The sequence below is a fragment of the Gastrolobium bilobum genome, unplaced genomic scaffold (genome assembly GCF_033153095.1).
Source record: "Gastrolobium bilobum isolate Gb01-03AN ecotype WA unplaced genomic scaffold, APGP_CSIRO_Gbil_v1 utg8714, whole genome shotgun sequence".
Taxonomy (NCBI): Eukaryota; Viridiplantae; Streptophyta; class Magnoliopsida; order Fabales; family Fabaceae; genus Gastrolobium; species Gastrolobium bilobum.
In genome coordinates this window covers 40,161-54,507 of record NW_026897018.1, presented here as the reverse complement: position 1 = coordinate 54,507, position 14,347 = coordinate 40,161, and the positions used below count along the sequence as shown (strand labels likewise).

General features: G+C 33.0%; 3 protein-coding genes across 3 annotated transcripts; 1 reads left to right on the top strand and 2 right to left on the bottom strand.

Moving 5' to 3' along the window:
* The first annotated feature begins 695 nt into the window (after positions 1-695).
* Positions 696-1,725, top strand: LOC133303448 (uncharacterized). Its single transcript, XM_061503357.1, has 3 exons — positions 696-986; positions 1,102-1,242; positions 1,394-1,725. Exons 1-3 carry the CDS (start codon positions 798-800, stop codon positions 1,556-1,558), a joined length of 495 nt encoding a protein of 164 aa, XP_061359341.1. The 5' UTR covers positions 696-797; the 3' UTR covers positions 1,559-1,725.
* A 217-nt stretch (positions 1,726-1,942) lies between these two features.
* LOC133303446 (protein NRT1/ PTR FAMILY 1.2-like) lies at positions 1,943-7,003 on the bottom strand. The gene is made up of 4 exons (XM_061503356.1): positions 6,889-7,003; positions 6,325-6,542; positions 3,279-3,826; positions 1,943-3,198 (listed from the first exon to the last, which is right to left on the bottom strand). The coding sequence occupies exons 1-4, from the start codon at positions 7,001-7,003 to the stop codon at positions 2,274-2,276; spliced, it is 1,806 nt and encodes a 601-aa protein (XP_061359340.1). The 3' UTR covers positions 1,943-2,273.
* A 2,074-nt stretch (positions 7,004-9,077) lies between these two features.
* On the bottom strand, positions 9,078-12,032 carry LOC133303454 (protein NRT1/ PTR FAMILY 1.2-like). The gene is made up of 4 exons (XM_061503364.1): positions 11,924-12,032; positions 11,593-11,810; positions 10,255-10,802; positions 9,078-10,167 (listed from the first exon to the last, which is right to left on the bottom strand). The coding sequence occupies exons 1-4, from the start codon at positions 12,030-12,032 to the stop codon at positions 9,252-9,254; spliced, it is 1,791 nt and encodes a 596-aa protein (XP_061359348.1). The 3' UTR covers positions 9,078-9,251.
* Between the last annotated feature and the right edge of the window lie 2,315 nt (positions 12,033-14,347).

Here is a 14,347-nt window from a genome sequence, read left to right as displayed (position 1 = left end):
TGGTCGAAGCTTTCTTAAAAGGAATACAACACTAGACTTCCAACGCACCTATCATAATTATTATTATTATTATTATTATTTTTATAAACCACGAATATCTGCAATTTTAGATTAAGGTTTTAAATTCTTTTCAAAAATAATTTTTATTCTGTAATTTATAATTAATTATTTAATTCATCAAGATCCTGATATATTGGGAGTATTAGAAGAATCCTATGTAATTTTTTTATTTTTTTTATTGAAATCCTATGTAATTTAATTTATAGTTGAATCAGTGTCTCAGAGACTAAATCGTCATAGACACGTACTAAACGAAGGAATATCTCATGGGTGATGATGTTTTTTTTGGAGTAAATTTTTTTTTTTTCATCAGCAGATTTCACGATGTCTGTTTTAGTCCTTAGCAAATAAAAAAATGGACTTATTTTAGTCCTTTTAGGGACTAATATAGATTTTTTTAAAATTTGTGAGGAACTACGATTTTAACTAAATAAGTCTATTTTGAATTTTTTAAGGACCACGATGAGACTAAAATGAGCATAGTAAAATTTGCTGACGATAAAAAAAAATATTTACGCTTTTTTTATATTATTTATTTTATGTAACATGAATGCATAACTCCGAGATTATGGGGTTGGTGAAATTGGCCCCGTTATCTCAGCACCAAAAAATTGAAGACGGGAAATGGTTAAGTCCTTAGCCCCAAAAAGTCCTACGATATAGAATCATAGATAGTTGTTCACTTGTTCTTTAAAACATAACATGTAAAGACTTTGAGGCACGCTATTTTCTTGGGCATGTTTCAAACGAACAAGAACAATAAGATGGAAGATCCCGGTTTGCAACATAGCATCAAAAGACTAAGTGATCTATCAGATGGTACTGTTCAACAAGAGTTTGAGGCTATAACGACAAAGGGTATCCGATTACTCGAGGCCCGCAAAGGTTTCCTCCATTGTAGTTTCATCGTGCCCAACACCGTATCTGTAAAAGCCTTATTCAACCCTTGTTATAATTCCTCCTTTTTTAACCCTTTTCTTTATTTTTGTATTTTTTTCGTTTTTGGTTCATAAAAATTATGCCATGGCTTTGTTTTAATAGGATGAAAATGGAAATTGGCACGTCGGAGCAATCGCAACCTTAATTGACATCATTGGCAGCTTGGCCATCTATTCCTTTTTTCCAAGGTTTAGTGTTTCTGTTGATTTCTGTATATCATTCTACTCAACGGCTAAGATTCAGGTAAAGTTGGTGGCCAATTAAAGGCTTATAAAAATGAAATTTTTTTGTTTGGTAAATTTTTCCCTAATGTCTAATGACTGTTTTTTCATCCCCTTTTTAAAGAATTTTTATTTTTCTTCCATTAACATGGGTTTTTACATTTTAATGACAGGAAGAGGTTGAATTAGAAGCAAAAGTTGTGGGAAAGAAGGAGAGGTTAACTTCTGTGGTAGTGGAGGTTAGAAAGAAAGAGAATGGAGAAATAATTGCATTGGGAAAGCAATGGATGTCAGCAACTAATATTATTTCGACTTATAGTAAGGCCAGTAAGCTCTAGAGCTTGAGTCTTTCAGAGTCTTTGACATTGATTTCTTCAATAAAATGCATTTGTGTAGGATTACAAGAATGTTATCATACTATTAGATATGAGTTCATGGATCAACATAAGCTTGTATGTTTTGTTTGGTTTCTTAAATAGACACTCCCATTCTGATTTTCTCTTCATCCATTTCATTTTATTTGAAAGACAATGTGGTAAGGATGAAATATAACTGCTAAGCAATGTAATTTTTTTCCTTTCTGTTTTCATTTATTGAACAAGACTGGTTTAATTGTCATTTACCGTTTTTACTTATGTTGTTGTTGCTGTCCTTATTTTCATCTTGACAAGGCGTACCATTAAGTCCTGAACTCAATGCTTTGAAGTAACTTTTCACTTCATCACTCCCTTTTTGCACATGCCAACCATATCTTCCTATACTTTACAATGGATCCTCGGAAGAAAATCATTCTTGTTAGTTTGTTTTCACCCCATGGACAAGAAATTATGACATGCTAGTTCAGTTTTGCTCTTCTTAATTAAAACTTACATTGCAAGATGCAATTGCTGTGCACAAATAATATTATTCATGGACGCAACTGCTACAACAGCAGAACCTGGGAAAAAAGTAAAATAGAAAGCTACTATCCAAATTGAGTCTGGCTCCCATTTTGGTAGTAAACGTTTTTAATCAACAGTGTGACCAGCATGACTGATTAATTTTAGTGAACAATTATCTGGGATTCAGCATTTGTTCCACATTGGAGCCTTGCATTGCCTCTCCTTGCTCATGATGAACCCTATTACCTGGTTCAGTTAACAGTTCCTCCTTCTTGGAGGCAGCTTCAGCACTAGGTCCATAAGCCCAACTGCAAACCAAATAGTACAGTATATTAACAAAACCCATCATGGCAAGAAGCCAGTAATACTTGTCATAGTGACCCTTGTTAATATTATCTGAAACCCAGCTCTCTTTACCCCCTCTGGAAGTAATGTTATCCACAATGCTGACTAAAAATGAAGCTACCAAGTTTCCTACAGCAGATCCTAGGCTGAATAGGGACGCGGCAATGCTTGACATGCTGCTTGGAAACTCAGAGTAATAGAACTCTGATTGGCCTATTGCGTTAAATGCTTCTGCTATACCACACACAATGTTATGTAGGATAAGCCACATTGCAGACATGTCCAACACTGCTTGAGGATTATCAATATATCCCTCCTGAATTGCTTTCCTTCGCCTTTTACTCTCAATAACTGCTAAAGCTATGAAGTCCACGAAGGAGAAAAACAACCCAATTCCTATTCTAGTTTTGGCGCTAATCCTAACTGGCTTTCCTCTGACTTTTGATGCTAAAGGAAGGATGACACGATCATAGACACTCGCAGTTATAAATACTGACAGCATCATGAAGACACCAAAAGAGCCTGCTGGGATTTCAAAGTTTGAAGTTATATGTCTGTCCATGGATTTAGCTTGGAGCAACCAAAATGAGTTTTGGCTAGTGCCGACTGCCACCATGATATTGGTAGACCAAAGGGGAATAACTTTAATTATGGCCTTTAGTTCTTCTACTTGCTCTGTTGTGCAAAGACTCCATGTATTTGAGGCTGTATCTTGTTCTCTGTCTTTGATGATGCAAGCTTTATTCAGAAACCTAAAACACAAAGCATCACCTGAAGTTAATTATTATTTCATCAAACTCAATATCATTAGGAGAAAAGGTTTGCATTCGACCTCAGTTTATCAGTTGGAGCAACAAGGGTTGAGTCCTTCTTATGGTGATACATTCCAGCCATGTCCTTAGGTGGAAATGAAAGCTTTCTGTTCTTATAGGCAACAACAATTACTTGTGCAAAGCCAGTGAGAATGCTGCTTTGTGGTTTCTGCTTCACATAACGTGGAGAAATGAGGAAGAACAAGATAGTGGACAAGAACATAAGGGCTACTGGAACACCAAAACCCAATTTCCATCCAAAATGATCTTGGATGTAAACTATTCCCGTCAAGGAAAAAACGACAGCAATAGCTTGAGAAGCTATGTACCAGCTTATGAAGCTTTCCAAGATCCTCTCGTTATTGGCCTTGGTTTTTTTGTTAAGTTGATCTGCACCAAATGCTAAGGAGCATGAGATGCCACCGCCTCCAATGGATATGAGAGCAAAGCAAGACAATAAGATAGCAATTTGGCCTGTTGTTGCAGATTGGCAGTTTTCAGTTGAGTGGCTGCAAGGGGGAGGCCTTGTCTGAGGGGTCATGGCTGTTAACCACATCAGTGCCATTCCCTGTAATAATTGATTCTTCCAAAATCAGAATGGCTAAATTTCCTAAGGATATGTTATACTTACTACCATCTTTTCTTACTACTTTTTATCGTTGGATCAAAATCAAATCAACGGTTACAAAATAATATCAAGTGAGAACCGTTGATTTGATTTTGATCCAATAATAACAAAATTGATAATAAGAAAAAATGATAATAAGTATAACCTTCCCATTTTGAAATATTTGAATCTCATTTTTTTTTTTTTTTGAAGTGTGTGACTTCAATTTTGAAAAGGCCTACTTCATGATCTGATCTGAATATATTATTTCCTAAAAGCTACTAACATTTTTTCTTCTATGACCAGGTATCACACCCCAGTTAGGGACTAGGCCTGGTACGAATTGACCCAGAAAATCATTGAACATTTTTTTTTTTATGAACTCGTGTTACTTAAAAAGAAAAAATATATGAGCGACTCTTGGAATTTGGGGTTGAAGCCTTCTCTAGGAATGTGCAAAACCCCTCCCCACAAGTACACACTTGAGTTTACTATACTCAATATGCATGATTATTAATTTTTATTGTGTTATATCAACAATGTGTTCTTGGCCGAGTTTACGATTTCGATTGGAATTTTTGTTCTGCCAATTTTCGAATTTGGTCTTGATCATGAATTTAGTACCTTCAAAATGAGGGCTGCATTTTAAAAGGTAAATTGCGGAGTTATTAAAATTAAAAAATCAAGTAAATAAATTTTAACAATTTCATAATTTATTATTTAATTAACGGTTACAACTTACAACTCTATATTTTGCTTTATAGATATACTCTTCACTTTAGAAAAGTTTAAATTCCCTAATCACGACACAGATTCGAAAATTTGGTCCTTTTTAACCAGATTGACCCGAGTCTAAAATGTATAAATTTACCTACTGTGTATAGTTAAGTCATAAAATTGAAAATTTAAAAAACTTAATTAAGAGATATTTTACCAAATATATTTTTAAATAAATTATGTAAATATACAAATAATATCATATTATGTACAAGTTATTAATTTAAGTTAAAAATTTATCATTTATCTTTAATTTAAAAAATATTATATAACATCAAGTAAAACAAATCAACCGGCATACATCTGATTCAAAACACATCTGATCAATTTTTAAACTAACACTTAAAAGTGCATGAGAAATTAGGTAAAGTTGAGACTTAAACACTCCTAGGTTTACGTTAACAATCACTCGACGAAAAAGCTCCAATATAATAATAAACAGTATGTAGCATTATTGATACTTGTTTCTTTATATCTAGTAGGGAAGTTTCGTAGATCATATTCTCATCAATCATCATCTCATGCTCATACCCAAATATTTGTGTTATAAAATCTGACCTGGACATCGATTCGGTTGGTTAGAATACTGGATCACTGGTCAAGTTGGTGGGTCATGGGTCAGACCGGTTAACTCAGATATATATAGATATATAAAAATATATATAAATATGAATATATAAATTCAATTATACTCTTTATATCTAAAATGAATTAAACAAGATTCATTAAATAAGCTAAAAAGCATGAAGCATAAATAAATAAAAATGCATGTTATTACTATGTAATTTTTAAATTGCAACTCAGAATCCCCATAATCATACCTCTTAATGACATTAAACTCATATTTTTCAAATTCAACTACATTAAAAATAACATATGTCACATTCTTTTAATTTATTATTCCGCAAATTACTTCAGTATTGGAAGCTGAAATTTGAGGTCATTGTAGAAGAGTATACTAGCAAATAAAATTACAAAAATTTCTTAAAATGAGTTCTGCATTTTTTTTGACAATATGAAACAATTTTGGTTTTTTGATTTTTTTTTTAAATGCATGACCCAACCGGGTCACCGATTTTGATCGGAATTGACCGATTTTGTCCGAATTTTGATCGGACGATGCATTACCAATCGAATACTTGATCCGAACCGGTCCGATGACCAGTTCACCGAATTCTGGGTCGAACTAGCCGGTCGGGCGGGTGTTACCCAAAACAACTAGGCAACCTTTTGAACTACATGTCAAATTATTCCACTAACCAATGAGATTGGGCATCAAGCAAGCACTTAATGCACACGCGGACATAGAAAAACAGAAAATTTTAAACATTACAAGATATGATATGGTTATAATATAACATATAAAATTAACATACAAACATAAATTTTTAATCAAAAGAGAAAATAATGTTTTCAAAATTAACATTAGCTAATAAAATATTATCATTTATTTAATTACTAATTTTTATTTTTTTTTGTACAAAATATAGTTCAGAATATTTAAAGTGTCCCGCCCTTGCAGGGCATCCGAATTACATGATTACATACACAGATCCAAAGGTATAAAGGTTAGTTCAGAATGGATTTACATGATTACATGTGCTTACAGTAATCAAAGAGTAAAAAAGGGTATGATCAGTAATAAGATAACATAGGTAGTTAGAAAGGACAAAGAATGGTACCAGGAAACTGATAATTGAACCCAAACCAATGGCAAGGAAGCGACCCAAATAAGAATCAGCGATGAAAGCACCCATCACAGGAGTGAAATTGGTAGCAGCAAACCATAAGAACATAATTTTGGTTGCTTTCACTACTCCCAGCTTGTAATCTCCTATCAAATACAATATCATGTTTGGAAAAAGCCCTACGCTAGCCAGCTTAGCTAGTGCCTCATTTGCTGCAATATATTTTCATTTTGAACACCCAAATCAAACTACAAAAAAATTGCTAGTATAGGAAAGCTTATGCTCATAAAGTAAATGCATGAAAAAAAATTATAACATGTAAAATTTTAGTACAATGAAATTATACGTATAATCTTTTATAATTATTTTTCTTATTATTGGATTAAGATCAAATCCACAGTTATCAAATAATATCGAATAAGAGCCGTTAATTTAATTTTGATATAATTGTACCAAAGTAATGGTAAAAAGTAATAAGAAAAAAAAAAAAAAAAAAGGTGACCTTAAGGAACCAAACACATATTTTTGTTTTTCTTTTGTTTGTTGAGCACAAAGTACCTATAATGAAAGGCATGGTAACGAAGCCCCCTTTACGCCTTTGAACATGTGGATTGATCATGTGTTGGTGAGTCATATCCTCATGAACTGAAGCAGCCTCCTCTTCTTTCTCCATGCTCTGGAAAACCAAGAAGCTGGAATACCAGAGAAAGAAGTAGTGAACTACAAAATCTTCATGCACATGCCTATCCTAATCTTTTGGACAATGACCTATTTTCCCTGCATCTGATACTACAATTGGGTTATTATATATTAGCAAGAGTGGACTCTGTCCAATAATCTCTAAAATTAAAGAAGCATCTCGAATACTTGGAAATAATTTAGAATAGTAATTAAAGACACCACTGACTCAAGTGCTATGATGCTTTCTTTTCTTGGTATGACGAAGTAGCTAGATTGGAGTATATGCGAGTGCTGTGCCAATTAAGTAATATCATCCAATAGTTGGCTAGAACTATGCTTCATTCAGGATTTTGTTTTTTTTAATCTGTGATTGAAAAAGATATTGAAGTTCGTACTAAGAAATAGTTGGATCATGTGCCATTTCATTGCTATTCCTCCCTTTAATTCTAAATAATTGTGTTTATGACATTAAATATTTTTAATTTTAAAAAATATAGTTATAATTGACTCAATTATCTTTTTATTTCATTAATATACTTTCTCTCGTTTTACTCATTAGAGATACTAAAAGCCAAAAATGAAATTAAGAAAGTAATAATTAACATTTTTTTTAAACTTTTTTACAATGACAACTATTTTAATATGGACATAAATAATGATAAATGTTATTGAGTAGAATTTCATTTAAGTATCACTACACACTCATTAAATGGGATTGACATAAAATTTTATTCAATAATAAGAAATATTAAAACACATGTGAAAAATGTTTTTTTTTTCTCTCACTACTCAAGTTCGAATCTTATTTCTTTACTTGATCATCTGTATCAAATCAATCAAATGCATTTGTCAGACTTTAAGCATTGCGTAACATGAAAATTTATTGGATATTCTATTAATTTCCTCAGTACTTGAAGAAAAATGAATCATAATCTGGTGTTCGAGCCTTCGGATCAGTGGACAAAAGCAATTGAGTTGCAGTTGGACAATGGACACGTAGAAGACATTTACATATTTTTTTATTGGTGGGCATGATTATTTCTTGTGACAATTAATGCATTTGTCTCTAAAATGATCAATTAATTACTATTTTTTATTTAGAAAATTCTTGGTCATATGGTGTCAAATAATTATCACATGTTACTTTATTTTTTTATTAAGAAAAAAATGCAAGATAAACAACCTTGACTCTTGACCTATCACGTGAGTTGTACGGACTGTTTGTCATTCACAATCAAGGTCTAATAAACCCAAAGCCATGTTGTTCGAATGGTAATATCATGGGGTCAATTGTATCTTTTTGTAAAATGCAGAAAGACAACTAAGTAAGGATTAGACTCTAAGTTTAAAGAATGTCAAAAATACTTCATTAGAATTAAAAAGTGTAATAAAGCTTAAATTCAATGTCAATGTTTTTGCTGACCAAAATCAGATTACAAAAGTTTACTTCTAGTTAATCTTTTTATATAAATTTCACTCATGAGACAATCTTTTCACATATTTTCTTTCTTCATCAAATACACGACTCTTTGATCAAAAATTATATTTTCCTTTTTTTTTCCTTTATTATAATTTTTATATTTAATATTTTTAATTTCACTCTCTGCTTTCCAAACTTTTTTCTTTATTTTTTACAATTAAAATCTGCTCAGATAATTTTCAAATTTTCTTAATCAATCATATTATTTCCTTATTCATTTGCTTATTTCTCATTTATCTGATTAATCAAGTATTGAATTTTTATGGATAATATTTATATATAGCAAGTATTATCGTGCTCAAAATGGAAAATCTTCGATTTTGTATTAATTATTCATTCATTCAATATTAGTTCCTACAGCCCAAAACAGAAATCAGTGCCAAGTAGATTGATTATACTTAGACATGTCCCAATTAGAATGACTATAGGAACTTTGACCCAGAAAATCTTTGTTTTACCCCTGGCTTTGGATAATTTATCCTTTGCAATAGTCTCAAGACCGTTCAAATCGCGGTTTTAACTATAACATTAATTTTATAGCATTACAATTTTAATATACAACATGCTATTATACACAAACATAGATGCGACTAGTAATTGTCAAAAAATGGAAAAATAAACATGTCTATCCAAATTTGAGTGTGAATCACTACATAGTAAGGTTTTTTGCTTGATCAAAAATCTGATCAGAATTCAACATATCAACTAAACAAACAACTTTTAGGACTTTGAGCATCTATATCTCCACGGAGCCTTCCTTTTACTTTTCATCCTGAACCCCATTAATCATCCCAATTTGGGTTAACTCTTCCTCATGCAAGCCATTTTCATCACTTACCTTGGATACTTGATCAACAGTAGGTCCATAAGCCCAACTGCATATTAGATAATACACTATATTAAGAGCACTAACTCCAGCAATAACCCAATAGTACTTGTCATAACGAGCCTTGTTAATGTTGTCTAAAACCCACCCCTCTTTCCCCCCTCTTGATGTAACATGTTCTATAGTGCTGAACACAAAACTAGATACCAGGTTTCCTGCAGCCATTCCCAATCCGGAAAGGGAAGAAGCAACACTGGACATAGTCTTGGGAAACTCGGTGTAATAAAACTCATTTTGGCCTATTGCATTGAATGCTTCAGCTATGCCACCCAAACAAAGCTGAGGGACAAGCCAAAACGCTGACATATTCAACACTGCATGAGCATCATTCAGATATCCCTCCTTCATAGCTCTCCTACGCCTTATAGTCTCAACCAATGCTGAAGTTACCAAGTGGAGAAAAGAGAAAAGCAACCCAACTCCCATTCTTGTCTTTGCACTGATCCTAACTTGTTTGCCTCTGATCTTTGATGCTAGAGGAAGAATAACACGATCATACAGAGCTATCCATACAAATATTGTAAGTACCATGATTACACTAAAAGAACCAGGTGGAACTTGGAAGTGTGAGGTGATATGTCTGTCCAGGGATTTAGCTTGCAGTAATCCAAATGAGCCTCCAATGTTAAGTGACATCATGATCCCCGTAGACCATAAGGGAATAACTTTAATAATGGCTTTTAGTTCCTCTACTTGATCCACTGTGCAGAGACTCCACCTATTTGATGCTGACCCATCAGAGGCTATATCTTGTTCTGGATCTTTAATAACGCAAGCTTTATTCAGAAACCTAGAAAATAAAAAGCATCAGCTGAAGTTTATGTGTTTCATTCACAGAAAATTCAAAAGATTAAAAAGGATGGTAATTTGATTCTACCTTAGTTTATCAGTTGGAACATCAAGATCCGTGTCCTTCTTGTGATGGTAAAGCTCTTCTGAGTTCCTAGGTGGTAATGGAAGTTTTCTGTTCTTATAGGCCACAACAATTACTTGTACAAATCCAGTTAGCAAGCTGGTTTTTTTTTTATTCTTTACATAAAAATGAGAAGCAAGGAAGAAGAAGACAGTAGATAAAAGCATAAGTGCTGCTGGTACTCCATAACCCAATTTCCATCCAAGATGATCTTGGATATATACAATTCCTGTGAGGGCAATTATGACGGAAATAGCTGAAGAAGCATAATACCAGCTGAAGAATATTTCCAAGACCCTCGGGTTATTGGGGTTCTCTTTTCTATATACTTGGTCTGCACCAAATGCTAAGGAACATGAAAGGCCACCATTTCCAATGGACATGAGAGCAAGGGCAGAGTATAACATTGCCATTTGCCCTCCTGTTGCTGATTTACAAGTTTCTGTTGCATGGCTACAAGAGGGAGGCCGCGCCTGTGGAATCATGGCTGTTAACCACAAGAGTGTCATTCCCTGTTACCAAAGAAAACAAAATAAAAAAGGTTACTTATTTTTCTGATTAAAGCATAATTTTCAGAACATCCACTAATTTGAATGTCTTCTTACCAATTGGGAAGACTACATCATTAACCATTCCAATGACCAAAGAGTTTTCGGAAGATTGTCAAATTCCATAATGGTATTTTAAAAATTGATGTGCAATAGAATCAGAGACAGTTATTAGTTTCTTTACATTAAATTTTTTTTCTTCCGTTATACTTATATTGTAGCTATCTAATATTCACAACACATGAAACTTTGACGGCACTTTTCCCTTGTATCATTCTTTCTTTCTCTGAATAAGGGAATATGCCACCATCCAATTGTGAATAGTAGATAGGGATTATTGGATTATAGTCCGAAGAGACTTGAACAGAATCATAGGGTTTAGCAATCCAATTGACCGGATCAAATCTTATTTATCCATGAATAATAACTTCATCAGATGAACTCTGCTATCGTAGTTAATCATATTAAAACGAAAAAGACCATATTTATCTTATCTTCCAGAAAATCCCAACTCGCAGGCCCCCAAAAAATAATAATAGTGATAATAACTTAAGATAGTTTTCCTCAGAAAGTTACATGCTATCGTTATTAAACAAGATCTGCCATCATCCTCACTGGGATTCATTGCTCTCACATTATTTATGAAAGCAATTAATGGGTAAGAAGACAAGTCAAACTCCAAAATTGGACTCGAGCATATTCGAGTCAAAAGATAAGAAAAAGTAGAATAGAATCAGAAAAAGAAAATGAATACCAGAAAACTGATGATGGAACCAAACCCAACAGCAAGGAATCGACCCAGATAAGAATCTGCAATGAAAGCACCAACCACAGGAGTGAAATTGCTGGTTGCAGATGACAAAAGGAGTATCTGGGTTGCTTTTGCTAGATGAAGCCTGTAACTCCCCATCAAATACAATATCATGTTGGGCAAAAGGCCTATGCTTGCCACCCTTGCAAGTGCCTCATTAGCTGCCATTTCATATCAACATCCAAACCAAACCAAACCAAACCATCAACAAAACTGAACCAAAGGATTAACAAAAATCCAAGTTGTGTGTTTGATGTGCGCAAAGTATACAAACCAATGATGAAAGGCATGGTGATGAGACCACCCTTGCGCCTCCGTGGTTGTGAAATGTGTTGGGCAGCCATTTCACCTTCACCGGATGAAAGCTCAACTTCCTTGTCCATTTGATAAGAGTTTTAGGCCCTTCCTATTGCAAGGAAGAAAGCAAAAAACACAGAGTGAACTCTTAAGTAGCAATGGTTGTTCATGCAGAGTAGATAGACTAGTGTGGAGTGATGTCAGTGCTTGCGATCGCCACGACGATCGACAATTGACAATCAATTTGCGTGTTCATACGGTGACTGTTAAAACCGCATATCTGGAATGCCTCATGTCTGTGCCACAAAGATTCTTAAAAAGTAAAATATACAGACAGATATAACAACATCACAAACTAGTTGGGTTCATTCATTAGTACATCAACTATATGAAACCAATAAGGCTATAACACCCTAAATAATATTTTACCTGCAATAATAGAAATATTAAACCCTAAAATATATATTTAAAAGAGAAATAGACTCAACGGTATATGAGAGAGAAAATTTTTCATGCATACACAAATTAAAAGTGGGATTGACTATGTATTTTTTCTTTACCCTCTCTCCTTGTGTATGACTTTCACCTAATATGAGAATAATAAAGCTCATATTTAAAAGGGATAAATTATCCTTATACAATATAAGAATAAAAAATCTTACCTTTGATCATTGATTTGCTTACATCCAATTATTCACATATTTAGTAAATCGAAATCCTTAGATATAAATAGTATCAATGGCCAAAATTGAGAATGTAATTTACACCGATGTAAAATAATTGTGTCCTAAAACATTATTTAGGGTGTTATAAACCAGTATAATGAAAAATAAATAAATAATAACAAATATTGATATATATATATATATATATATATATATGTGGGAGCGTCTAATCTCGTGTTGTAAGAGACACTCCCTCTTATACCAAAGACCCAACACATGATGGATCACATCATGTGTTAAAAAAATAAAAAACAACAAGACAGATTTATCAATGTATTTTACAAGGTAAAACAAGTCTCTCCTATTACACGAAACAATAATTTATATATATATATATAGAGGAAGGTTATACTTACAATCTTTTTTTTTACAACCTCTTACAACCATATATCATAACCGTTAATTTTCCGTCAATCAACGGTTGTCATTTATTATGAATTAATAATTAATTAATGAGTTTAATTTGCGAAAATCATAACCGTTGATTGGCGGAAATCAACGGTTATGATATATGATTGTAAGAGGTTGTAAAAAAAGGTTATAAGTATAACCTCTTATTTATTTATATATATATATATATATATATATATATATATATAATAAGAAAAAAAGTATTTCTCCTATCAAAAAAGATAAAATTATCTTCAGCAAAGCAATCCCAACTAAGAGAATAAATGAAGAATGTTATATGAATTTTGATTGTTTCTTTATTATATGAATTTTATTAAAATATTCTTAATTAATTCTTTTGATCCCGAAAACGATATCATTTTCGGATTGATGTTTAGGAGAAATAATAAACGCATATAATAATAATTAATAGCATGTATCTTTACCAAAATAGTAACTGATAAAACGGTAAAATTTATGATACAGCGATAGTACTTTATTGCACTACTGAATACGTACATGATGCATTCTGACTTATAAGTCAAAGTTGTAGTTATTTATATTTAATTTTTTGTTTTGTGGTGGTTTGGTGTGTGTGTGTTGTGTGGGGGGGGGGGGGGGGGGGGAGGGGGTTTGTTTTTAGTGGTGAATTTGAGCACCTCTATTACAGGAAGCATTTGTTTCTTCTCGTTGATTCAAAATCCTTTACTCTCACTCTGATATCACTCTTAGGATGAAAAAGTAGAAAAGTAGAAATTTAAGATGAAAAGAAGAAGAAAGACACACATTAATTTTAATGTGTAAAATCTCTCCCAATACAGACGAGAAACAATTTCACTATTTAAATAGTAGGATTACAAGTTCTTCCCTAATAAATAATAGAGAATAACACACAATTTCTCTACCTAATAAAGATGGATTACAAAGTTTATTATCAGAAAGAAAGAGAGAAATTTATTCCCCGATCTCTTTTTTTCTTTTTCTTCTCCTTCTCTTTCTCTCTTCTATCTCTGTACTTTTTTCTCTTTTACGAGAGACCAAAAGGTCGGCAGCTCTAAATTTTCTCTCAGGTGTCTATCTAAATTTTCTCAGGGGAGGGAGTGCTCAAGGCCTTATAAAGACCACATTACACAAGAGCCCATTGAGCTAACAGCCTACCTGTTCTAAGAAATTCCACAAGAGAAAGTGGGGGACGGCGAGACTCTGATACCATGTAAAGAACCTTGGGATACACCACCCCAAAAGCTAGCTCAAGAAGTGGGAGTGCTCAAAGCCTTATAAACTCC

Excerpts from the sequence above, each read along its gene's own strand:
- LOC133303448 (XM_061503357.1), top strand. The coding sequence starts at position 798 with ATGTTTCAAACGAACAAGAACAATAAGATGGAAGATCCCGGTTTGCAA. Across the intron at positions 987-1,101 it reads TCGTGCCCAACACCGTATCT|GATGAAAATGGAAATTGGCA; the intron begins GTAAAAGCCTTA and ends TTGTTTTAATAG. Across the intron at positions 1,243-1,393 it reads ACTCAACGGCTAAGATTCAG|GAAGAGGTTGAATTAGAAGC; the intron begins GTAAAGTTGGTG and ends TTTTAATGACAG.
- LOC133303446 (XM_061503356.1), bottom strand. The coding sequence starts at position 7,003 with ATGGAGAAAGAAGAGGAGGCTGCTTCAGTTCATGAGGATATGACTCAC. Across the intron at positions 6,543-6,888 it reads TACCATGCCTTTCATTATAG|CAAATGAGGCACTAGCTAAG; the intron begins GTACTTTGTGCT and ends AATATATTGCAG. Across the intron at positions 3,199-3,278 it reads GCTCCAACTGATAAACTGAG|GTTTCTGAATAAAGCTTGCA; the intron begins GTCGAATGCAAA and ends TTTGTGTTTTAG.
- LOC133303454 (XM_061503364.1), bottom strand. The coding sequence starts at position 12,032 with ATGGACAAGGAAGTTGAGCTTTCATCCGGTGAAGGTGAAATGGCTGCC. Across the intron at positions 11,811-11,923 it reads CACCATGCCTTTCATCATTG|CTAATGAGGCACTTGCAAGG; the intron begins GTTTGTATACTT and ends ATGAAATGGCAG. Across the intron at positions 10,803-11,592 it reads GTTCCATCATCAGTTTTCTG|GGAATGACACTCTTGTGGTT; the intron begins GTATTCATTTTC and ends CTTTGGTAACAG.